Source organism: Scatophagus argus, chromosome 2 (genome assembly GCF_020382885.2).
Source record: "Scatophagus argus isolate fScaArg1 chromosome 2, fScaArg1.pri, whole genome shotgun sequence".
Classification (NCBI taxonomy): Eukaryota; Metazoa; Chordata; class Actinopteri; family Scatophagidae; genus Scatophagus; species Scatophagus argus.
The window spans coordinates 24,489,118-24,513,631 of NC_058494.1; the positions used below are offsets into that span (position 1 = coordinate 24,489,118).

The window sequence follows — 24,514 nt, forward strand, 5'->3', positions numbered from 1 at the left end:
TAATGAACTAAGCATTTTTTTTTACATTGTGGTATTGATCTGAGTAGGCCTGCTTCTCCCAGCATCGCACTGCAGGTCACAGTGAGATGGAATGAGCGGCCGTGATTTCTCTTTACTTAGTTGTTTCCTGTGGTTTCTTGCTGTCCTGTCGGGCTCTGACGGGTAGAAAAGCTGTAAGGTTTACTGACGGTTAAAGCAGCCATACTTGACCTTCACCAGCAGACCGACCGGCTCCACAGGCCGGCGCAGTGGAGTTAGTGCGCGTTACCGTGGCAACAAGCCGTCTCCGTGGCTGCGCCGACAACTTCTCCGAGCCAGGTAAGAAAGTCACACAAGTTAGTTTTATTCCTGTGTTGTTCGCCAGTTCCTAGTTTTAAAATTACTTAATTAAGTTTAGAAACATCACCGTCCTCTTTGCAATTCTCTTGTTACCTGAACTTCGGCTGAACAGGTGTTGGACTGTGTAACGTGTAACGGTTTTATTACATCACTTTGGCTGGTTATAACCAGGTTAGCCTAACTAGCTAACGTTAGCTCGCTGAGAGTGCAGGCTTTGCTACTGAACTTTGTATATTTCGGTAATGGAAGATAACGTGAACCCGTACAAAAGTTATTTAAACACTTTGAAACATAGCATACGTATAAAATGTTGTTTCAGTCAAAGCAAGTTACAGTTAGATCCAATCTACGCTTTGTCTGCACATTTTATGTTATATTATATTACTGCAAGCTGCCTTCTTTATTTTATTTACTTTTTAAATTCTAGTTTAGGTGAAAGTAAAGGCAGTTACTCACCAAGATGGTAACATTTTCCAGGATTTGTAGTCACAACGTTATATGGCATAGCCACAGGATATATAATGCTTAGCTAGGTGGAAATAACGCTTTATTTTCATACATCACTTTTATCAATAGGCTGCTTAAGAGACAAAGACCATTAACCAGTAGTACGTATTCATATTGACCCAAGATCTTGCTCAGTCGTGTCTAAATTATGCTTATTATCATTAACAGTATGGAAGATGATCCACATAAAGTCCTTGCTAATTTGTATGTACATGTCCATCTGAATAAAAGATCTTGTTTTCTGGTACGATAGGCATAGCATGACATGTTGGTGAGTGACGCGAAGTTTACGTTTTACCTTTTTGCATATCTCCTTCAGAAATTCCAGAGTAAAGTCTTTGTGTAGTGTAAAAGACAAAGACATTGGTACCAACCTGCTGATGGTATACACTGAGCGATCAGCAGCATGTTCGCTGCCCTCTCAGAGGAAGGATCCCCTGATGGGGCTTCTCATTCCGGTGGTAAAGACATTATTAAGCCTGGATCCAAGGTGAAGAAAAAGGCCCACTCTCGTGAAGTGACTTTACCGCCTCTGTGCCGGGAGCCACCTTCTCTCTCAGCAGCCTCTGTGGTCAGGTCCCGGTTCAGCCGGACCCCCATCCTCAAAAATGTCCCATCTGACAGACTTTTGTCAGTGGTGGAACTGCCTCATCTTACAGGCCATTTAGGACCTGGGAGAGCCACAGATGACACAAAATGGCCTGAGGCACCTGGACGAATGGCCTCAGCCGTAGGGACCCACATCCCTATCAGAACTGCTGATGAGTCAACAGCACAGAGGTACATGGAAAAATTCAAAATTTGATTTTGATTTCAATATACCTGTTTGTTCTGATACAGTTTAACTAACGTGAAATGATGGGCAAACTCACGACATACCGTACATAGAATACTGCTGCCCTCACTAACAGATTAGCATTAGGACAAATGTCTGCTGGAAATAAGTATTTTCCAGTCATAGTTTTGTCCCAGGATGTTGCAGAACCTCTTTCACAGTGATTATTTTAACTTGTCAAAGTGTCATTAACAGCTGGCAAATTTAGCTGTCAATAATTGCTTTCCAAGTCATTTGATTCCCAAATTAGTTGATTGATCTTATTAATTGCTCTGCTGTTTACACCCAGCTGTGATTCTTTCAGTCTTACAGGGAAAGGTGAACCCATTAAAGTCACAACATGTAAGGATATAAAGATAACGACTGTGAAAAATGAGAAAGCGACCAAACCAAATAAAGTTCCTCTCACAGGCACAGAGGTAGTTCATATCTTTGCCAAGAAAAGAGACCTGGGAGAAATGGAGGTTTATTACCTGAAAGAAGTGGATGGGGACTCTTACAGGTACACTGAAATAAGATTATTTACCACTTGTTTTTCCTCGGCCTCCAGTAGATGGTCTTGTGCAGTAATTTCATTGTGCTGGATTGTACATAAATAAACGATGGATACACTGTGATATGTACTCTTTTTTTATAGACCATATGACCTGCAAGTGGTCGATTCTGGTGAAGCTGGCTCTGAGTACTACATCTTCTCACCTGATACTGTACTGCATGTGACGGAAAGGGGTTATGGTGGACTGGTGAGTCTGGCGGAGTGGCACAGAGAGTCTGCATTGTGGACATCTTTGCAGAAAATCCAGTTTTTCAGGGACTTCAGAGTGCGGAAAGCCTTCACTCGGTATGTATGGACAAGCTGTACTTTCTGTCAGATTTTTTGTTTATCTTAATGCTTTGTGTGTTTGGTGGTGTATTTTGTGCCAGGTGGTATAAAAATGTGCGGAGGATATTGTTTCAGCGCCGGCGTGAAGATCTGCAGAATATGCTGCTTATAGCTGTGCCTCAGTTCAGAAATGCTCTTTTTCTGTTCACCAGGTGAGTCACATTCACATGCAGATCCTTCACTACTTATTCAACTGTTTTTGTCAGATGAGACCGACATTGAGCTTTAACATAAATTGTTCAGATTATTTGGTAGTGATAGTGTGTCTTTTACAGACTAACTGAAGAACTGAAAGGGACGCACTGGCTGCCCCAGGAGGAGTCCAGAACCTACACGCTGCTGGAATTCAAGAATGTGCTGATAGCCATGAATCAAGAGTGTCTGCAGATACTGAAGAAGCTATCAAAGTATCGTGCTGTCATCCTAAATGAGGTACCACAAGTTTTTTTCTTATGTAAAAACAAAGCAATAATAAACCTGACAACAGAACTGCCTATGCACAGCTAGTATTTGCAATGTGCTGGTCTGTGGCAGGAGTATCTAAGATGTAGATCGAAATGAACTAACTAATTCCAGTGTTTTGTCAAAGAGCAACATTTCTCAGAAAACAAGGCAATATCATGACACAAAATTACATTTAAATCTAAGTCTCAAACCTGTGTTGAGATGTGATGAATAGCTTTAATGACAGAGCATTAGACTCTTTCTTCATTGGTTCATAAACACAGTTTCAGCGTATTGATAAGAAAAAAAACAGTTTCATCTGAAAAAGAACCCTGTCCATTTCTGTAATATACTGGCATTTGGTCAGTTTTCATAATTTTTCAGAACATGTTTAAAATCTCATCAGTGCAGACATATCTCTGTATATTTTGTTATTGCAGTGATGTTCTTTTATTGCCAGGTGAAAGAGGGCAGCTATGAGACACACCACAAGCTACAGCGGCACATGGAATATGCTAAGAAGCCAAATAAAAGCTATGAACCCATTCACCTCCACGTGGCTCACCAGCAGGAGCTGAAGAAAGATTTGGCCCGCTCTGAAAGCATCTTGCAGAAATTGGGCAACTTTGCTGCTCTCATCGATCAAATGACTGTGCAGAGTCTCATCACAGTCATCCAACAAGACATCATGTCGTTTCTCAGCAATGTTCTGAAGGTGACAAGAGAGCATTCAAGAGCACAAACAGATAAAGCAGGTTGACACAGAATATGAACATTTAATCAAATGACGTATGATGTGTTTTTGTTTGTCAGAGGAAGAAATCTCAGCAGTGCTGTCTCTTCCACACTGAGCTGTGTTTCAGTGCCAGTAATCAGCTGACAGTGGACCCACCAATACATCTGTTCCAGGAAACCGTTAGGGAGGCGCTGCTGCTGGTTGCCGACTCCATGATTCAGGTGATCTACAAATGTCCACTGTTTTCAATATTTCATTATGTTCTTCAGTTATGGGCATTTGATGTGTTCGAAAATGTGCCTTGTGTTTGTGATGGTAGAAGGAATTTAGAACATCACAACAATTATTCCATTTTTCTAGTTAATAATCTGAGCTCCCCATAAATATAAAAGTGGTTTCCCTCATAGAACAACACTTACACTATAGTTAACATGTTATATTACATCTGTTTATTCAAGCAGTGTTCATGAATTTACCACCAGCCTCACAGCACCTCTCTTCTCCAGTAGATGTGTGACACTTGTGGATTCTTCCTAGAAATCAGCAACAGCGTCTTTACGCTAACATCTGACTTCACTTGTGTCGAACATCCCCCGTTTACAGGTAGGACCATCTGCATTCAGGTTGTTGCTGGTCTTCAAATTTCACCGCTCTGATTTCAATTGATTTGAGCTTTTGCTGATTCAAGCCCAAAGTATTCATATGAAAAGATGCCTGAACTTGACCGAAAGTTATCATTCCTGGATCAGTTTGGTCTTAAATGGTAGTTCAAAAATCATATTAGTTATAATGTTTGGTTATGGATTGAACAGACTGTTAGAAGACAGATTATTTTGAGTGTCCGTATGTTTTAATTTCCAGGGGAGAATAAAAACAGTGATGGACCGACTGGTCGTCAAAGGTTTTGCTGCTGGAAATTGTTTAATGATCTGTCATCTTGCTGGCTGGAGTTGCAGAAAAAGACCTCGTTAATGGTGCAGGGCAACAGGATGCACGGCTGCTATTATCCCCTCCCCAAGAAGCAGCTGGAGTGGCAGATCAGCGTCAATGACGTTGCAAAAGAAGCTGAGAAAGACCAGGCTCAGATCATGCAGGCAAGTTTGTCACCTTCAAATCAAATATGAGTCAGGGTTAATGTGACGTCAATAAAAATTCACGTTAAATAATTTGCCCACCTGCTCCTGTGTGTGTAGTAATTCTCCCTGCTTTGTTAACAGGATGCTCAACTAGAAATCCAGCAGCTGTGTGAGAGCTACTCGTGGCTGACGGATATCCATTTGTTCATTGGCCAGTGGAGTCGAGCATCTTTGGAATCCATGATGGGTCAGTCTGCATTACTGTATCAGGAACACATAAAGAAGCTACGGCACTGGAGCGAAAGAATCAACACAGTTCCCTCATCAGTATCTACCTCCAAGCAACTGTTCATCATCCAGTGCACTCAAATAAAGGAAAATCTGGGTATGTTTGCTCTAAAGTAATTAAATATCCTCTTCGGTGCTACTTAAAAACTTTAAGTTACAGATTCTTATTCAGAAACAGCATTGGTCCAAACCAGGAAGGGGTAATGAAACAGTGTCTTCTAAAAGAAAAGACTGTCCATCTGTTTTCCATACTGCTTATCTGTCAGGGTTGCAGGGGGGTTGGAGCCTATCTCAGCTGACTACGGGCGAGAGGCGGGGTACAACCAGAACTGGTCGCCAGTCAATCGCAGGGCTGACACACAGAGACACACAACCACACACACACAGGGCAATGTGGAGTAGCCAGTTAACCTAATGCACATGGGAGGAAGCCAGAGTACCCAGAGAAAACCCACATAGGCACAGGGAGAACATGCAAACTCCACACAGAGGGGCACAGACTGGGATTTGAACCTGGAACCCTCTTGGTGTGAGGCGACAATGCTAACCACTGCACCACTGTGCCGTCAAGAAAGGACTCGTCTTTGTAAAATAGTAAACTGTATGCTCAGTTTGTTGGCTGCACCCTTGTTTTTATGCTGAATGCATTAATACTCTTTGCCTTTGTTTTTCAAGGGCAACGGCTGAAGATCATAGAGAACGAAGTGCTGGAGCAGCTTGCTGAGGAGATAAAGCTGCGCTCAGGAAGAGTCATTTCAGACCTGGAGAGCGCTGCTGCCAAACTCAAGACAGAACCTCAGGACTTACGTGACCTCTCAAAATATGCTCTTCTGGTACGGAAATTCTTTAAAGTTGACATGCTTGAATGAAAAAAAATGAAAAATTGTAAAAGAAGTAAAACATAGGAGGAGAAACAGATTGCTTATCATGCAAAAGAGAAAAATCAGGACCAGTCAGAAAAAGATTTCATAAAAATAGTACAATACCCTACTTTTTCCTGTTATGTCTTTTCACGGTTGGTAAATGGAAGTTTCAGATTCTCAGAGGCTCCTGTTTGGGTCACACATTCGCTTTAATTTAATTATTGATCTTAAGGGCTTGTTGAAGCAGATGTGTTCAGAATTTAGATTCCATTATCCAAGAATCGGGTGATGCAGAGTGCGTTAAGGTCTTCAGTGATGTTATTTGAAAGAACAGAAGGAACACCAGTGCATACTGGTGACATGAGTTAGAACTCCAGGGGAACCTTTGTCAGTTCTAGAACTGATAGGATAAAAGTTCATTTATAATTTTGTTGTATTTCACCTCATCATCACCCAGCTTCTTTATTACCTCAAATTTTTATTAACATGTCAACATAATAAATATTTATTACCCTAGCATAATGAGATATTATCCACAGGATATCAGATATTTTGATGAAGCCTGATCCCAATACCAAAGCTACATATCATTGTTGTCAGGCAACCTTAATAACTGCATATTCAGTCAGAAGTTAAAAACTACAGTGAAAAAAATTGAAGTTATGTAGTGTTTGCGACCTTCATAACCTTCAGGCTTAGATTTCAAATAAGCACATGATTTGTTAGCCATGATAAACTTGTAAAATTGCTTTAAAATTTGTTTTCTCTCTCCAGGTGAGGGAGTCTGTGGAAATGTTGGGTGACACACAGAAACGTTTGGAGGACGTTCACTCCCTCCAGGAAACAGTTTGCATGAACTACCATGAGATGACTGAAGAGGAGCTGGCCTTGGACAAAAAGGTCCTTCAAAAAAACACATTATAGTCGTGCAGCTTATTTTCATTCATTTTCTTGGAACAACACATGTCAGTTATAGATTGATTGATTTATTTTTTTTACACTGTATAGCATACATGCTTCTGTTTGTGTCCCGTGTTTAGATGCTGGACTTGTGGGATTGCTTTATTCCCCTAGTGAAGTACGCAGACAGGGTTGTGTGCGACCGTCTTCCTTCAGTGGCTAACGCAATGGACACAATGTCTTCATTCTTGGTGTATGACCTTCAAAATGTGGTCTCTAAAGCTACATCTGGACCCTTCCTTGACCCGACACAGGATGCAACAGAGATGGTTTCCACGCTGAACCACATGTATGCACATGTGCACAGTCTCAGTGCAAAGCTGGGACAGCTTAGCTGGAACAGTGAAAACTTACAAGGTGAGATGGTACAAACTATAGATAGCAGTTGTTTCTGGGCTTGAAAAATTACTTTTGAACTTGTGCTTGAACTTGTTTTAGCATTAACCAGGTGATTAAATATTTACGTTAAACAAAAAGGGAATAAAAAGAAAATTGAAGCTTCACAACAAGAAGAATAAAGGAAATTTCTGGTGTTGACCCGTTAATGACCATTGGAGAACTGTTGTCGTATTATGTAGTTACAGAAATCCCAACCTTATCAGGCTGTTGTGTTTAACTGCCTTTCATTAGAACACCCAATGGATTTGACCATTTTGACAAGAGACGTTCAAAACATCAAAGCCCGTAAAGAGTTGTGGCAGCTGATGGCTGTTTACAACGCATGGATGGAAGAGTGGAAACAGCTGCTGTTCAGTGAGGTGATGTGTGAAATTAACCTCTCTGTGCTTATTAAAATGGATGATAAATTATATTTGCAGAGAAGGTGATTTTTTGTATGCGTTCATGGTGATCACAAATAACCAATTAGTTTAAAATTTACTAGAATTTGAATTTTATCCCTCCTTTATTTATTGCCTTTTTTTAAATAGTCTAATGTTAACAATTGTAGTATCTCATAATCTGGTAAGCACGACGTATAAACCGCTGTAAAAGCAAAAATATTTTGTTTTGTGGTTAAGGAAAAACCCAAAGTTATTGCCATCGTTTATGTGAATTAAACCAATAAATCTTCTGAAATAATTTCAGGATGTGGTGTCACAAGCTCAGGAGAAAATTGCCAAGTGGAAGGAGCAAGCTTTATCTCTAACAAGTTTTATACCCACCCCTGATGCCTTGCTGCAGAAAACCTTTGAAATCCTGGAAAGCTTAAGCCATCAGCTTGAGATCATGGCCAAGCTGCAGAGCCCCACACTCAAACATAAACACTGGAAAGTTGTGTGTGAAGGTCAGACACTGTGCCCATATTGTACCACCAACATATGACCACAGTATATCTAACATGATGAAAATGCATTCCATCCAACAGGCATGGGCCTACTGTATGTGCCAGAAAAAAAGGTGACTGTTGCTGAATTGATGTCTCAGCCACTTGAAATTTACCAGGAGCTTATTAGCAAGGTGAGAGCAGATGAGATGTTATACTTTGAGCTTGTGATGATAGTGCCACTAAAACCAAGAAATAAACGGGATTGGAATACTTGCTATCTTTCTGTGTCATTAACACATAGTTTGTTTTTTTACTGTGTCAGATATGCAGGGATGCACAAGCAGAGTACAACATGGAGCAGACCTTTCAAAAGCTTCATCAGGGATGGGAAGCCAGTCTATTCCAGCTGGATAAATTCACTCTCCCTGTTTGGCAGCACTGTGAACCACAACGTGAATTAACACAGACAGAGAACCCTGCAGAGGGCAATGTTTTAAATGTCCAAACTTCCAGTAAATATTCCTGTGATGATGCAAGATTCACCATCACTGGTGAGACTAAACAACAAGCCGGGAACTTCATAACGCAGATTTAGGCATTTTTATAGTCACTATAGTCACTGGTGGTAAATGTGTGCAACTAAAATCAATATCCTGATTAAATATGTTTGAGTCTCGCCATGCTTTTTCTCACCTAGGCCTGGAGGTACATTTTGCTAAGATAGAGAATGACCTGATGACTCTGTCCACCATGTTGAAGTCCCCACACAGTGTTGATTTCAGGCTACAGATCAAGGATTGGGTACAATCATTACAGGATCTTGGTAAGGTGGACATTCAGAAAACAAAAGCTACTTTGCCTCCAAGTGCAGGAACAGTGTTGAATTTAAACGGTGTATTTTTCTTTTGCTTTCCCGTTCAATATTAATAGAGAAGCTGCTTTATTTATTTGAAAGATACCAGCAACTATGGGCCTTTTTGACTAAGATGTTCCATGAAAACTTCAGTATTTCGAGAGTGGATTTGGTAAGTCTTTGTGTCAACACAAGTTGCATTGCCATAAAACTGGTCACAGGTTTACATGTCAGGTAAATGTATTTTTTCTTTTTTTTCATAGCTGGAACATTTCCTATCAGTTGATGTGACATTTAAGGAAATTATGCACGCTGTGTCAAATGACCCCCATGTGCTGAACTTTGTTCATTCCAATGAGACAAATGACAGATTTCATGGCAGTAAATTGCAGCAGATTCTCACTGATGATCTGTCTACAATGGAGACTGTTTCCAACCAGATTGTGGATCTCCTGGATACCCTCTGTGAACAGTTCCCAAGACTCTGGTTTTTGAGTGACAGAGAATTGATACAATTACTCTGCTGTCACCCAACACCTTTCACACTGCAGCTCTTTGTACGCAAATTCTTTAAAGGGGTACGCTGGCTTGAAATGGATTGTGAAATACCATCTAATACAATAGATGTAAAGAACTGTGGCGATACATCCCAGAGCCACAGACTGATGAAGGTGCTGGGGATTTTTGGCAGTCTTCAGGAGCACATTACTTTTCAGTCTCCTTTGGAACCGAATCTCAATATTTTGGTGTGGCTCTGTGCCTTCGAGAAAGAATTGAAGTTGACCATGGCACAGCTCATGAAACAATGTGCTACTGCGCGACACCAGCTTGAATCTTCTGATCAGGATTTGGCATCTGATAAGAAAGTCATACACCCTGTTGCTGATAGGAGGAAAATTGCACTACCTGTGCTGAATCTGTTTTCTGACTATCCTCTTCAGTGTCTACTGGTGGCTGAAGAGACAGTTTGGTGCAACTTTGTTCTACAAGCTATCCAAGAATCAAACCCAGTGAAGTGGAGTGACATGAAGGCATACAATTCTGCAAAACTGAAAAACCTCAGCTGTGCCATAATGGATGGAGTCACAGGGGCTAAAAGTGAAATCCTGGTTTCTAAGTACAAAATGATGTGTCTGCGTGCTTTAGTGCAACTTACAATGAATCATGCACAGCAGCTATCTCAACTCATGGAAGTGCAATGTGTACCGCTTGAATCGTCATTTGAGTGGCTAAGTATGATGAAGTATCACATAAAGTCAGAAAATTGGAGTCTGAAAGACAAAGGTGATCCACTATGTTATGTGGATGTTTTGGGCCATCGACTTCAATATGATTATGAGTACTTTGGTCCAGAAGATTGGGTGGTGGCGCATACTCCATCCACAGATCGGGCGTTATTGGGGATTCTTCTTGCTCTGACAAGCTACAGATGTGGGTTTGTGAGTGGACCTTGCATGTCTGGAAAGACAAAGACTGTGGCACATTTAGGAAAAGCCCTGGGAAGACATATTGTCAGTATACAGTGTTGGCCAAGCACGAGACCCATAATGGTTCAGCGGATGCTGTTGGGTGCCGTTCAGACCGGATCATGGCTCCTACTGGACTCCATGGACTTACTAACGCAAGGGGTCCTGTCATTACTAGGACAGCATCTGGTAGACATTCATCAATGCTTCTCTGAGTTAACAAGAAATAAGAATCAAAGAGTGAAACAGGATTCAAATGACAGAACTGCTGATCAGGCCACAGATTGCAGTGACTTTGCTAATTCACAATGCCATATGGTACTTGCAGGGAGAAGCATTTCTGTCAACTTAAGCTATGGATGTGTTGCTATCTCATCGAAGGTGTACACATCTGAAGTTCCAGAGAGTCTGCACTGGGCAACCAGGCCCATTGCTTTAACCCATCCAGATTACAGAATTATTGCTGAAGTAATGCTGACTTCCATTGGTTTCTCAGAGGCCATGTATTTAAGTCGACATCTGGTGTCCCTCCTCAGCCTGGCCAAGGATTGTCTGTGTCTGCCTGATTTCATTTCTAATGACCAGAGCTGCTATCTTGTTGTCTTGCAAAAGATAATTGCTGCCTCTGAAATACACTTCCAACAACAACAAAGACAACGAGAAATTTCAGAGGCTAAGGGATCAGCTGCAGAGCGAACTGATCTTATTTCTTCTGGCAATGTGACTGCCAGAGCTGTTGGGATGGATGAAAAAGAAAGTGAAAAGCCTCCCAGGTTGGAGCGTTCTCATTTGTCAGTTATACGGGCATTAATGGAAGAGACAGCAATTGTCAAAGCAATTCTTTCCGTCTTAGTACCTGTTCTTTATGAGAACAAGAAAGCCTCACAGTTCCACATCATTTTCAAGGAAACATTCCCTTTAGTCTGCCAGTTTCCTCTTTTCCAACAATACATTGAGGAAGAAGAAAAGAACCAACTTGCTGATGCAGTCACAGAAGAAATACAAAGAAAATTGTTTCACTCTGACAGTGAGATAATTCGCTGTGCTCTTACACTCTACCAGACCATGAAATCCTCTCAAGCAGTTATACTTATAGGCCCCTCAGGCAGTGGAAAGACAACCTGTTATTGTGCTCTAGCTGGAGCACTCAATTGTCTAGCTGCCAAGGCAGTGGAATGTATGTTTGAAAATGACAGTATGGTTGAAGAAGATGCCGCACAGACAGAGCCACAGGCCTCTGCTTCAGCCTGGAACTCTGTAATCAGTGTAATCTTATTTCCTAACGCCATGTCCCATAAAGAGGTATTTGGCTGGTTCTGTGAAAGGAGAGGATGGCAAGATGGAGCAGTTGCAAAGTTGCTGAGGGATTCAGAACGGAGTGAACCAAGTTCTACAATCTGCAGAAAGAAAAGTAATCAGACACCTAAAGAGAAATGGCTGGTAATGGATGGAAACCCTGTGGGACAGCCCAGCTGGTTAGATTACTTAACCACACTTTGCAGTCCTGAGGACCCATTTCTGTGCCTGTCATCAGGTGAAACACTACCGTCCCAGTCACACCTTAAGCTACTTATAGAGATGACTGACCTATGTGATGCAAGTCCCTCGGCAGTCACCCGATGCAGCCTTGTTTATTTCACAGGTATTGATCTGTGGAAGACTGTGTGGAAGAGTGAAATGGATGCCTTCTCTTTTGAATACAAACTGGATCAAGGAATCTTGAAAATGTGGAATCGTTTGGCTGAAGATCTTTTCTCCAGGACTCTTAGTTTGCTCAGGCAAAAAGCTTTGACCTCTGCGATCTATAATGAAGGAGAATCTTTTAAAAGCGTCATGTATGGACTGCAAGAAATCATGTCATTTGCTCGGATCCTACGTGGCCTCCTGCAGCATTTTCGGAAGGAAGTGGTTAAAGCTGAGGCAATGCCAAAAACAGACAAAAGAGGTATAACCATTAAATATAAACATATAACTTTGATAATATTTAAGGTAATGAATTTACTTTTGTGAATGCTGTATCACTTTTTGTTTCACCAGGTCTACCTCCACGGAGAACTGGTACAGCAGGCACAGATTCCCATAATAAACAAGAGCTGCTGGCCAGGAACCTTTTTCTGGTTGCTTATATTTGGGGATTTAGTGGACAGCTGCATCCTCGGTGAGATAACCTTTGTCGAACTTATTATGTAATGTCATATTTTCACGCAAATAATAGAATATTTATGTTATTGCTTTAACATTATTTCACCACTTTTTTTTTTCAAACCCCAAAATGAATGTAAGTCACCAATTTTCTGCCAATATTCTATGTTTTTATTGCAGCCACTGGCCACAGTTCGACTTACTAACCCGTCAAGTGTTGTTTGATTGCCGGTACAAAATTGTGGTTCCTGATGAAGAGAGTGTGTTTGAACACTTTTTTAACATTGACAGCAAGATATGCAACAAGAACACATTGCTGACAAAATCCATCACTCCCAAGGTTTTTCTTGAATGTTCTATATAATGTGGTCAAATTAATAATAGTAATACATAAATGTTATGATCATGATTTAAACTTTTTAACTAACAAGCGTCTTAAATCCTTTTACACAGTATAGGAAATATATCTATCTCTTGAACTTCATGCTGGAGGCACACCAACCAGTGTTGCTCGTAGGAGAACCCAATTCTGGAAAAACCACTCTGTGCAAAACTTTGCTGAGTTTTGACAAGCCACACATTATATTGCCAGCCAGTCCATTCCTCAGCTCCAGAAACCTGTGCACTGTATTGAATAACGTCCGCTACCAGAAGAACTGTCAGGATAAAACAAAACAGCCAAAACTGCTTCTTTTTGTGGATGATTTGCATGAAGCCCCCTGTGGTGAGTAAGAAAACTCACCTTAAGGAGAACTAATATTGAAATTTAATCTGACTTTGCACTGTGTGATACTTTACAAGGTAAAGATTTCTGTCTCCCTGTTGATAGATGTCAATGGCAAGATGTCTGCAGCTCTAGAGATGCTACGACAGAGTATGTCAAAGGAGGAGATTCTAACATTTGATACCTACAACTTCAAGGTATTGAAATCTTCAAAGGTCAACTACATGGCTACCTGTCGTGTCTTTGGATTGGGAAATCACCACAGTAATGTGATATCCTCCCGACTCTCGCGTCTGTTCTCCATCTTTGTGCTCCCTTGCCTGTCTATGGACGTTATATTTTCTATCCATTCTCCTGGGCTAAAAATCTGGCTCAAAGACATGCCACTTAAGCAGAATGTTGAGGATATGGCATGTTGTATCATCGTTGCCACTACGAGTCTGTATCAAGCAGTATGTGACCAATTCCAACCCAGTGTACAGAGGCCCCATTTCATATTTTCCCATCATGACCTACAGAAGATCTTTCAGGGGATGTGCCTGTGGCAGCCAAACATCCGACACACAATGCAGGAAACGAAGAATTCACTGTCATTTTCTCCCCCAGTCCTGCTAGGGCCTACAGTGTCTGTACGGAACATAGTGCATCTCTGGATGCATGAGTGCATACGTACGTTCAGTGACAGACTGTGCTCAGAGGATGAAAGCAAAACTCTGATGTCACTCATAGCTAAGACAGCAACATTGCATTATGGAGCTCAACTGGTTGATGATCCCCGACCCGTCAGTGTCGAGGACCCACCCGGTGTCACCAGTCTTGCAGTTTACACGCTACCCATGGATGCAGCGGGTGTTTGTGAGCCAGTGGATCAGAGTGTAGATACACTATATTTGGCTCAAGAGACAACACCAGCTGACCATTCAGACCTTAAGAAAGGCCCTACAATGACTGAACCTTCACTTCTGTCAGAAGACTGTCACGCTGAACCAGCAAGCCAAAAAACTGACCTTCTGCAACTCCAGATTCTTCAGCAGAGAGAGGGCATAATCGCTAAGATTATTTATGGTCCCGAACTCTTTGAGGCTCTAAAGTCAATGAATCAGCAACAAAATTTTAGATATAACTGTTATCAGGACCAAGACCTTGATGTACTATTGCAGGAGCTGTGTGCATTCATTAAGAGAAAAGAAGAAGAAGAAGTTGGGAATGACTACAACGTTACAACCAGATTCATTGTGCACAGACAGAGGGTGAAACAGCTGTTACATATCCTCAGAGTGTTACTCATACCTGGAGGTCACGGAGTGCTGATAGGCTCAGACAGGGGCACAGGCCGTAAAAGCACTGTGCGCTTAGCTGCCTGTGTAACAGGCTGCCAGTTGATGGAAGTGCATCCTGGCAATGAGAATAAGTTGCGTGAAATCCTAAAGGAGGCTGGAAATCAAACAAGAGTGGATGGAGTTAACGTCATCATACTGGTCCATGAAAAGATAAGCCCATCTGTCAGAGAAGAACTGTTGGTGGCAATGGCCCACAGGACCTACCCTGGGCTCTACACAGATGAGGAGTTGGGGAACCTTGTTTCCAGAGTGACTGCTATGAAGAGCTCAAGAAGATACCTTATGGACAGTTGGATGTTTGACAAGTAAGGGGATAATACCTGATTAATCTTTTTGTCTTCGTCCTAGTTTTAGCAATTATAGCTGGTAGGCCTACTCTTTACCAATTAAATTCATCGAACTGTGTTATTGAAAGATCCAAAAATACATTAAGTATACTATATATGAGTATACTAGTGTTTACTCATATCCGAAAGTGAACGTGATACTAATATTCTCTTACTTGTGAGGGTCCATTGACAAACGCACATCTGTAGCTTGGCATTTTTGCTATATACTGTGGTTTTTCTTCCTCACCCCTGTCGCCAAGTGCTTGGTCATTGGGGTTTTGTTTGGTCTGAGTTTGTTCTAGACCTGCTCTAATTAGAAAGTGTCATGAGACAACTTCTGTTGTGATTTGGCAGTGTATAAATAAACTGAATTAAACTGAATTGTTATATTTAAGTTATATTGATGATGATGATGTAACATCATTGACAAGAATGGGCATATAAGTAAACATAGGATTATGTGAAGTAAATATTTGAAACAGAAAATGTCAGTACATTGCAAAGCATTTTTGTTCTGCCTCTTTTCGCACAGGTTCTTGAGCCAAATCCACAGAAATGTACATGTTTTCCTGCTGCTTCCCTTCACCGTGTCAGACAGCAGTGAAGTGGCTGATACCAACACAGCCTGTGGATGGAATGTAAGTATTTTCTTTGAATTATAACACGTGCCCTTGAACCTTTATACCTTTTTTCCATAACAAAACACATACTGTACTTCCCAGATCGGACTCAACCATTCTTAAATGGAGACTCTAAATGGATGATGTTTTACTCTTTGCAATCTAGGCACAACTGAACAAAGCCCTGAGGTTCAGTTGCTGTGTGGAGGTCTATCAGCCTTGGTCCAACGAGTCTTTAGTGGAAGTTGCTGCTCGGTGTCTCAAATCCAGTCCTTGCAAAAGTGAGTCACACCAATAAAGTTTGTCTCACTTTATTTTTACTTTCTTTTTACTGACTGTTATTTTCCAGGCTGTACCAAGACATATCCTTTTCTGTTTTTTATTTAGCGGACAGAGAAGGGTTAGAAGTCAGCCTGTCTGCGGCTATGGCAGGAATCCATCAATCTGCTTGTCAATATGCTTCTGTCCTAAGAGCTCAGCCTTTCAGTCCTCAGACTTATATGGAGTTTATTGCTCACTTCGGTTACCTCAGCAACTGTCTGCACAAGGAATGGCAGAGCAAAGCCAACAGGTAGTTGTTCTGAAACCAGGAGATGAGTAGACTTTTTTTGTCTTTTTCTCTCTGTGTCTCTAGTATTTAATGTGCTATTGTGCATATACTAATACATTTGTGATTATATTAATGTGAGCTAACTTTATTTTTTAAAATGACCTGATCCTGCAAGAAACAAAACAATATTGAGTACACAGCTGCACCACAAACTACATCCTGAACGATGTCTGACACAGCTGCAGTAAAAGTTACTGTACAGCAGACTGTATGGGTCTGCAAAAAACACCCCAGTTTATCTTCGTACACAACTACAATGACTGTATGTTTTTCAGAGTTGCCACTGTTCTGTCTCATGTGGAAGTCATCAACAACACAGCTGAGCAGTGCAAACAGCATTTAATAAGACTCCAAGAGAAGGTTGCAGAGACACAGCAGGTAATGTAGAGCCATTCAGCATCCATCCATCCATCCATTTTCTATACCGCTTATCCGTCAGGGTCGCGGGGGGGCTGGAGCCTATCCCAGCTGACTACGGGCGAGAGGCGAGGCCATTCAGCATATTCTGTTCAAATGGGATCAACATTCTGAATAAGGGTGCAGTCGAATCGTGTGCCACAGCTTCTGTATCGCAAGAGGCTGCTGTTCACCGCAATCAAAAATGATTAAATGACCTTGCAAGCAGTATATCCAATGCATTTCAGAGGCCTATGGAAGCTGAGAACATTCTGTGCTAAAGTAACCTTTCACATGTACTTCAGTTAATATTGGAGTTTTAATATTCAATATTTTGTCGGTGAAGTTTCTCAGTCATCCAGGTCATGGTCTGTGTAGTAAATTAGGGTTCTTGAAGATGTTTCGCCTCTCATCCAAAAAATTAAAGGGCTGTTTTCATTAATCTCCATCTCCTCTCCATCTTGCAGCATGAGCAAGAGCTTCTCAGAGCTATAGATTTGCAGAGGAACCTGCTCGAGGAAGCTCAGGTGACATGTGTGGAAGAGGAGAACAGGCTGTATGACCTGGAAGAGCAGATAAATCAGGCTCAAGAACAGGTAAACAAAAAAAACTGCATCCAAAAACATTGGTATTGGATTGTAACATGTACTTGGAAGAATCACAACACTTTTATGAACAGATCAGGTTTTAAAAATCGCCCAATTAGCCTTTTTGTCATATTATCTTGGCCTCATAGACACTGGGTGGTCAGAGCAATTCAAAGCCAAAGAGTTACAGAAAAGGAACTTCATATTACATTTTTTTCAGGTGAGACCAGTGTTCTTGTCAGGCCTCAAGATTCTTAATTGTCTGAATCCGTCTGACCTCGAGGAGGTACGCCACTACAGAGATCCACCTGATGGAGTGGTAAAAATTATGGATGCTGTTTGTTTGCTGTTTAATCGTCCACCAGGGTGGGAGAGTGCTAAACAGCTTCTTGGACAGTCCGACTTTTTCCAGGTGTGTAGAAAAATATTTATATTTGAAATTAAAATACTTTTAATAATTACCACAGTAGATGTGTCAAACACAAGTTTATATTGGTTGGTAATTGTTTGGTGGTGGCATTAAGGTGGTATAAGATGCTGTTTTGCGATTTGTGATATTTTTCTCAGGAGTTGGAATTTTTTGACCGCTACGCTCTGACAAATGAGCAGCTGCAGCAGCTTGGCCAGATAGTCCACAGTTCCCAGTTTGCTCCAGAGTCTGTGCGCGAGGTGAGCAAAGCCTGTGAGTCCCTGTGTCGATGGGTGCAGGCGGTGTATGAATGCTGCTGTATGCAGCACCAACTGTTGGTCAAGCAACAACTGGAGGTGCTGGCCAAAGAGACAAAACGTTGTTTGCACCTGGCCAAGCAGTACAAGGAAGAGGCACACCATCATCTGGAGGATTTTAAGCTTCAGCTGCAGTTGGTTCAAAAAGAACTAAAGGAGCAGCTGCTGGGGCTGCATGCAGCTGAGAGCACAGAAAGAGAAGCTTCTGCAGCTGCAGAGCAGCTGGAGACTCATGCCAGACGCTGGAGGGCTGCTGCTCAGGTAACACAGAATCTGAAAAGTGTTCATGTTGCTTAAAGGTGCCACTAAATATTATACTAGATTACATACTTACCGGTATACATACTTTACATACTCATTGTCATTATTTATTTTATCATGATTTTATTTATTTTCTCTTCAGGAGGCAGAGTTAAATACCCAAAATGCACCAGGAGATGCTCTTATCCTGGCTGCAGTCATTTCTTATTTAGGCCCCTTTGGACCTGATATGCGCACAGAACTGATGAGCAAGTGGAGGGAGTTATGTCAGACAGGACGCATCAATACAAACCCCAAGGACCCAAGAACCTCCCTGTTAACGCCGTCTGATGCTGCAGCTTCTCACCCCCTTCCCGGTTTTCCCATCCCTGTGTCTGAGATGCTGCAGATGCCTCTGAGTCAGACATTAGGTATGCGCCAGGATGCTCCATCTGCCAGAATGGTTGTGAAGCTGCTGCTGTGGGGCTGCAGGAGACCCTGGGTTCAGTGCTGGCCTCTACTGGCAGACACCCAGCAACATCTACACACATGCTCTCAAAGCTGGCTAATTTCAGGTATGTGCTGACATCCTAAGCTTGTTTAGGTCTTCACATTTAGGACTAATCAATTAACCTTTCAGTCTCTAAAATAACAGAAATAATAAATAATGCCCATTGCAATTTTCAAGAGCTGAAATAATGTCCAATGGTTCACTTTCCTCCCTAAACAAGTTAAAAAAAACACTGTGCTCAGAAAATACATATAGCAAATATCTATCACACAGTTCTTCCACTCTTTATTTGTACAGAAAATCACTACAAAATCAGTGTGAATTATAAGTTGTCTTAAAATCAGTACAGTAAGTATCTGCTCTGCAGGAGAGAATATCATGTCTGAGGAGGAGGCAGAGTGTGAAATGGTGGTTGGTGCTGATGATCCAGAGCTGCTGGACAAGCTGGACCAGGCTGCAGAGAAAGGTGAATCGTGGGATGTTACACAAATGAAAAGCTAATTCATCTTATTAATTTGTTAGTTAATTTGGTACCCAATTTTGTGTCCTTTCTAAGCTTCACCCTCATTTTTCTGCCTTAAGTCATTCTTATCTTTCATTTTTGCAGGCTTGAGAGTCTTGGTAACACATGTGGAACGTGCAACTCCCAGTCCACAATTTTTGTCCAGATTGGTTCGCTCTGCTGGATGTTGCCTTACAGGGTTAAAACAGCATCTTCAAGCAAGCCACCCTGAATTCTACCTCTTCTTTAGCACTCACCTGCCTGTCCAAATGCTTAGCAGTGGTAAGAAAGATTTGTAGAGTCAACAGAACTGTTCCCTTAAAAGTGTTTACTTGACATTTTACTTGCAACAAAAATGCAGAATTTTCAAATTCATTTATCATCCCAGTCCAATAAATACACAGGTTTGTCTTGGTCATTGGCTGAACTTGTAAAGTACTAATAACTTTTAACAGATCACATTGACAGTCATAAAATACAGCTCTATACTGTCTGCATCAAGTGTACACTCTAGACATTTTGTAAATGAGCTCTTCTGACTCATCTGGTAACAGTAGCTCACAAGATATTCTTTCTGTTGTTCCTTAGAAATCCATCCATCCATCTTAGCTCAGATGTGTGTGACTGATCTCTCTCTGAGCTCAAAAGAGATCCAGGAGCTAATGCTGGCACAGCTGCTGCAGCCTGAATGTAAAAAGCTGCTGGATCAGCGATTGCAGTTCCAGAAAGACAAGCAGTTGCTGCAGGAGAGACTGGTCTCAGAAGAGGTGACAAGACCGCTGGCTGTTTCTGTTGGTTGTTTATTTTACATGTACCTCTGATGTAACTACCTGCTGTTGTTTGCAGCTGCTGTACATCAGTTGACTGTACACAATCTTGTCTTAGGATGCTCTGGTGGACTACATCCTGCAGTCTAAGACCTCACTGCTGCAGGACTCTGATTTTCTCCTCCGTGCGGCTGTTTCTCAAGAAGCAATGAAGAAAGTGCAGGCTGAGATCCAGCAGCTGAGTGAGGAACTAGCATACCACGAGTCTGTGCTGGCTACACCCCGACAACTAATGAGGCTTGCTGCTGCCCTCTACCAGGCTCTGCAGCAGGTGTCACGTCTCTCCCCTGCCTACTACTTTTCCCTACGCGGCTTCATCGCAGTTATACAAGAGGCCTTCACTGTGAAAGGCAGGCCATTAGTGTTGTACATCACTGGGAAGGTGTCAGGGGGCGTAATAGCAGAGGTCACAAACCAGATGGTTGCCCAGGTGCTGGTGCAATACAGGCCTTGTCTTATCAAGAGCCATGTCGCTGTGCTGAAGCTGCTGGTGTCTGTGGCTCTGCTCCAACACAACCAGCTTTGCTCTGACCTGGAGAGGGTGGGTTTCCTCAGGGGCCTTCAAGACATAGAACATCCTGTTACTAAAATGAAACCCTGTTCCCCTCCTGTCACTGTCTCACAGTCCCCTGGTGTTCTGCCAAGCTGGATACCGGATCACATTCTCCCAGAGCTACTCTGCCTGGAGAAGATTCCGGCCTTCAGAGGGTTGATCGCCTCTCTTTCCACCTGCCCCATGCAGTGGCAGGAGTACCTGCACTTCCCTTCCTGCTCTGTAGTAGGAGCTGTTCCCTGTCGCTCTCACTCCCATCTATCCCTGCTACAGCGGGCCCTCCTCTGGAAGACCATGATCCCAGACTGTCTGGAGGGACTGGCTGATGCCATGGCTGTCTGCCAGCCTGGACAGATAGCAGAAAACGGGGCCCCTCACACTGGGAATCCAGAGGCCCTCTCACGATATCTTGTCAAATATGAGGGACCAATCATTCTTACGGTGCCCAGTGTCAGTGGACGTAGGTGGACAAGCATTCAGCCTCTTCACTTAATAAACAATCTGGCCCAGTGGAAAGCAGACAGAAAGGAGGTAACACACACTTTTGTTTGAACTTAGTAATTGTTACCAATGCACATCGATGAAGTGCTTGATGTGTTCCTTAATAAATATGTTTTATGTGCAGGTGAAAGTCATTTCTTTTGGGGCTCTGTGTGACACGGTGGTCATCCTCTCAATGCTGGACAAAGCTGTTAACGATGGCCACTGGCTGGTTTTTAACAACTGTCACCTGCTGGAACAATGGGATGACAAAGTGGTGGCTCACCTCAGTCAGTTGATCTCCTGTTTCAGAGGTAAGTAGTGCATCACTAATCACTTCAAATTTCATTCATATTAACACATGTTTACAACCAAGGTTAAAGCCCAGTCTTTTTATGTGTCTGCCTATCTGTGCATCGGCCCATCACACAGAGGGGAGATGCCTTCATCCCTGCTTCCGACTGTGGTTTATAACTCAAGAATATGCATCGTGCGCTATACCAGGTAGGTCTCTTATACGGCAATTACTGCTCCGCGCTAGTCTTCCTATGACCGTCTACTAACAACACATTCAGTACATTGGTGTGCATTTACAGCATAAAGTATATCATTTTTTATTAATTAAAAAGACAACTGGACACAGTCTTAGTATAAGTGAACTAATTTATTACCGCAAGTAAAACAGAAAACTCTGTTTGTATTATTCAAGTCGTAATAATGATTATTTTAAAGATGGTTATTATTTTTGTCATTTCAGCGGCAGTGCGAATGTATGCCCTGCCTCTCATCTGTGACTCTCCTTGGGATCTGAAGGACGAGCTCAGCAGCTCCCTGCGACAGGTTTCATCTGTCATTCAGTTTCAATCACTGTCAAATGTCACAGAAGACGACATGGAGCTCCTCCTCCGCTGTGCCGTCTTCCACTCTGTTTTACTGCAGAGACAGACCCACTCGAGCCAAGAGATAACCTACCATTGGTGAGGAAATGGGCCATATACTGTATACTGCAGTTAATATACAGTAGAGCTGGAAATGTCATAATGGAGTAGAAGTTCATGATTGTGAATGTTGATTGCTTCTGTTTCGAAGGAGTCAGGGAGACCTCTTGGCTTTGATGGATGCCCACATTTGCATTGCCAGTCTCTGCCATGACAAGATGAAGGCTTTGCAATATATAGCAGGTGAGACAACATTAACAGATAAATCTGTCCCACAAGTTCAGGTACTATATGTTTTAACCTTGTGCTTTTCATTCGTAGTCAATCTGGTACATGGTGGCCATGTATTAGACGCTGCAGATTTGAAGGTGGTGGAGAGCACTGCTCAGATCTGCCTCAGCAGAGTATCACCTCTCTTGGGCAGTGGACCACACATCCTCTCAAATATTATCAGCAATCCTGGCCACTTTGGTAACCAAACCGCTTTCTGACAGTACTGTGTTTTGCATAGCACACATCTTTCAAGTTAAGTGATAAGACGGTGAATCAGAGGAAGCTGACTTTTTCTTTGCACTCACAGTTAGCTGCCCCATGCAACAAACCATCCAGTTTGTTTCCTCCGTTAGATACTTTTATCTCGTGCAAGTTACATGATTGCAGTTAAATTTCTAAACATCAAGCATGAAGTAGTTTGAGTGCCAACATTAGAACCATAGTGGACCTTTGTGTTTGACAGCTACTCTGTCTAAGTACAGTGTATTGCTTTGTCTCATGTCCTCAGGTTTCACAGGCCTACTGCAGATTTTGGAGCAGGGTCTTCAGGATTCAGCAGACATCAATGACCCTCTTGTGCTGGGCTTCAGTGCAGATGTGGCTGCTGAAATAATCAAAATCAGGAGCCACAATCTGAACTTTCTACTACAAGCCTCCCAGAATCCTCTAGGAACAGCGAGGAGTTTCAACACCAAGCTACAGCAGCCTGCCTCACTGCCAGCCTACAGCCATGCAAGAGACAGGCTGCAGACTCTGAAGAGTTACCTCGCACACAGGAGTGACAGCACAAATACAAATGCAGGAGCTGTTTCTCACAGTCCTCTACGTGACTTCTTCCAGGCTGAGTGGGATGAACTCATTGATTCTGTGTCCTCACTCCTGTCACAGCTCCAACAGCCCATTCAATACTGCACGCCGACCTTCGCTTTCCTCCTCAGGATGGCTGACTTGTCTCACTTGGAGAGGAGGGCAGAGTTGCTCAGTGCTTATCTCTGGCAACACAGCACTTCAGATCCGCCCGGTGCCTACCGACTATCTGCCTTCAAAAATGCTAGAGGCCTTCTGGTGGCAGTTATGAGACAGGCAGCTCAAGTAAATCGCAGATATATCAGTGATATAGCCCTGCATTTTCAGGTAAAGCACATCAACAATGAAATCACATTTAAATGGATTTTGGAACTCAGTGGATGAAAACAATTGCTATTGTTGCTCAACCATTTTGCAGGTGCTTCCGGTTGATTGTTATTCTCTTTCCTCCAGGTTCTGACTGACAGGACATACCCAGCCTCCCTCCCTCTGGACACTGTGTATTTGTGTGGACTGGAGCTAAGAGGAGCATCATGGGATACGCAGCTAGGAGCCCTAGAGGATGCAGTCTCTCTGCAGCCGTGTTCACTACCCCTTGTTTTTGTCAAGGCTCAAATCAGGAGCACAAATGCTCCCCGAGATGCCTCCCACATCTCACATTTGAAGGACAGCAGCAGTGTCCAGGTTGCACAAGCTTATCCATCGATTGCCCCACACTTACCAATCTATCACTGTCCACTCTATCTCCACAGAGAGCAGCAGAGTGCAGACTGGGGGTTGGCAGATGTTAACATTGTCACTACGATTCCCCTGCATGCCAAGCTGCATCCTGTGTTATGTAGTTTGAGGAGGGTGAGGGTAGTGAGTGTGCTCTGACTAAACAATCCTGGTTTTATCTGCTGTGATGCACCAGAATGACGTTCAAATGCTTTTAACAACTTTTACTGATTAAAAAAATGACTACTGCTGAAATAAATATGTGTGAGTTACTGTATAACATCTCTTTGTTTTACATTTCTAATCCTTTGAATTTTGTTATTCATTAAAGTTCTAACACAGTGTCATAATGGCATTTGTAGCATTTTGTACGATTTTGGGTGTGGTCTTGTGCACCCGTAATCATACCCAACAGCCCGCTTCTATATCAGTGTTCATATCATTGTTGTCAGGTCAAATTATTTGCCTAAGTAAGCTGTTTGTCCATATTTGTGTAGCAAAAACACTGCAAATACATTTGTAATGAATAATTATGCAAATGCTGTGTGTGTAAACATTGCAAAACTTTATTTCATTTAAATCTGAAGGACATTGACTGCGTTTAGCTGTAGTTTTGCATAGCTGGTAACACTAAAATTAAAAGCACCTTTTCATTGCTTTATTTTATTGCAAGGT

General features: G+C 42.3%; 2 protein-coding genes across 4 annotated transcripts in view; both read left to right on the forward strand.

The window, feature by feature from the left end:
* LOC124050433 (extracellular serine/threonine protein kinase FAM20C-like) overlaps positions 1–24,514 on the forward strand; it is a 31,955-nt gene that overhangs the window by 6,171 nt on the left and 1,270 nt on the right. The gene's annotated exons all lie outside the window — the stretch shown is intronic.
* LOC124050426 (dynein heavy chain domain-containing protein 1) lies at positions 130–24,190 on the forward strand. Its single transcript, XM_046372963.1, has 44 exons — positions 130–318; positions 1,166–1,626; positions 1,986–2,183; positions 2,319–2,522; positions 2,606–2,716; positions 2,840–2,996; positions 3,469–3,723; positions 3,822–3,965; positions 4,254–4,347; positions 4,606–4,838; positions 4,962–5,205; positions 5,784–5,941; positions 6,746–6,871; positions 7,012–7,288; positions 7,562–7,689; positions 8,018–8,216; positions 8,298–8,389; positions 8,521–8,749; positions 8,896–9,021; positions 9,129–9,223; positions 9,315–12,462; positions 12,555–12,675; positions 12,840–12,999; positions 13,113–13,383; positions 13,489–15,028; positions 15,585–15,690; positions 15,839–15,953; positions 16,060–16,243; positions 16,558–16,660; positions 17,146–17,274; positions 17,486–17,677; positions 17,833–18,252; positions 18,395–18,806; positions 19,110–19,208; positions 19,350–19,526; positions 19,833–20,011; positions 20,130–21,155; positions 21,244–21,418; positions 21,537–21,608; positions 21,862–22,081; positions 22,194–22,285; positions 22,364–22,513; positions 22,824–23,449; positions 23,576–24,190. The coding sequence occupies exons 2-44, from the start codon at positions 1,253–1,255 to the stop codon at positions 23,996–23,998; spliced, it is 13,584 nt and encodes a 4,527-aa protein (XP_046228919.1). The 5' UTR covers positions 130–318; positions 1,166–1,252; the 3' UTR covers positions 23,999–24,190.

What these genes read in the sequence shown, in the direction of transcription:
- LOC124050426 (XM_046372963.1), top strand. Translation starts at nt 1,253, where the DNA reads ATGTTCGCTGCCCTCTCAGAGGAAGGATCCCCTGATGGGGCTTCTCAT. An exon ending in TCTCAAAATATGCTCTTCTG is followed by an intron (nt 5,942 to 6,745) that starts GTACGGAAATTC and finishes TTCTCTCTCCAG; the next exon opens with GTGAGGGAGTCTGTGGAAAT. An exon ending in TGCATCGTGCGCTATACCAG is followed by an intron (nt 21,609 to 21,861) that starts GTAGGTCTCTTA and finishes TTGTCATTTCAG; the next exon opens with CGGCAGTGCGAATGTATGCC.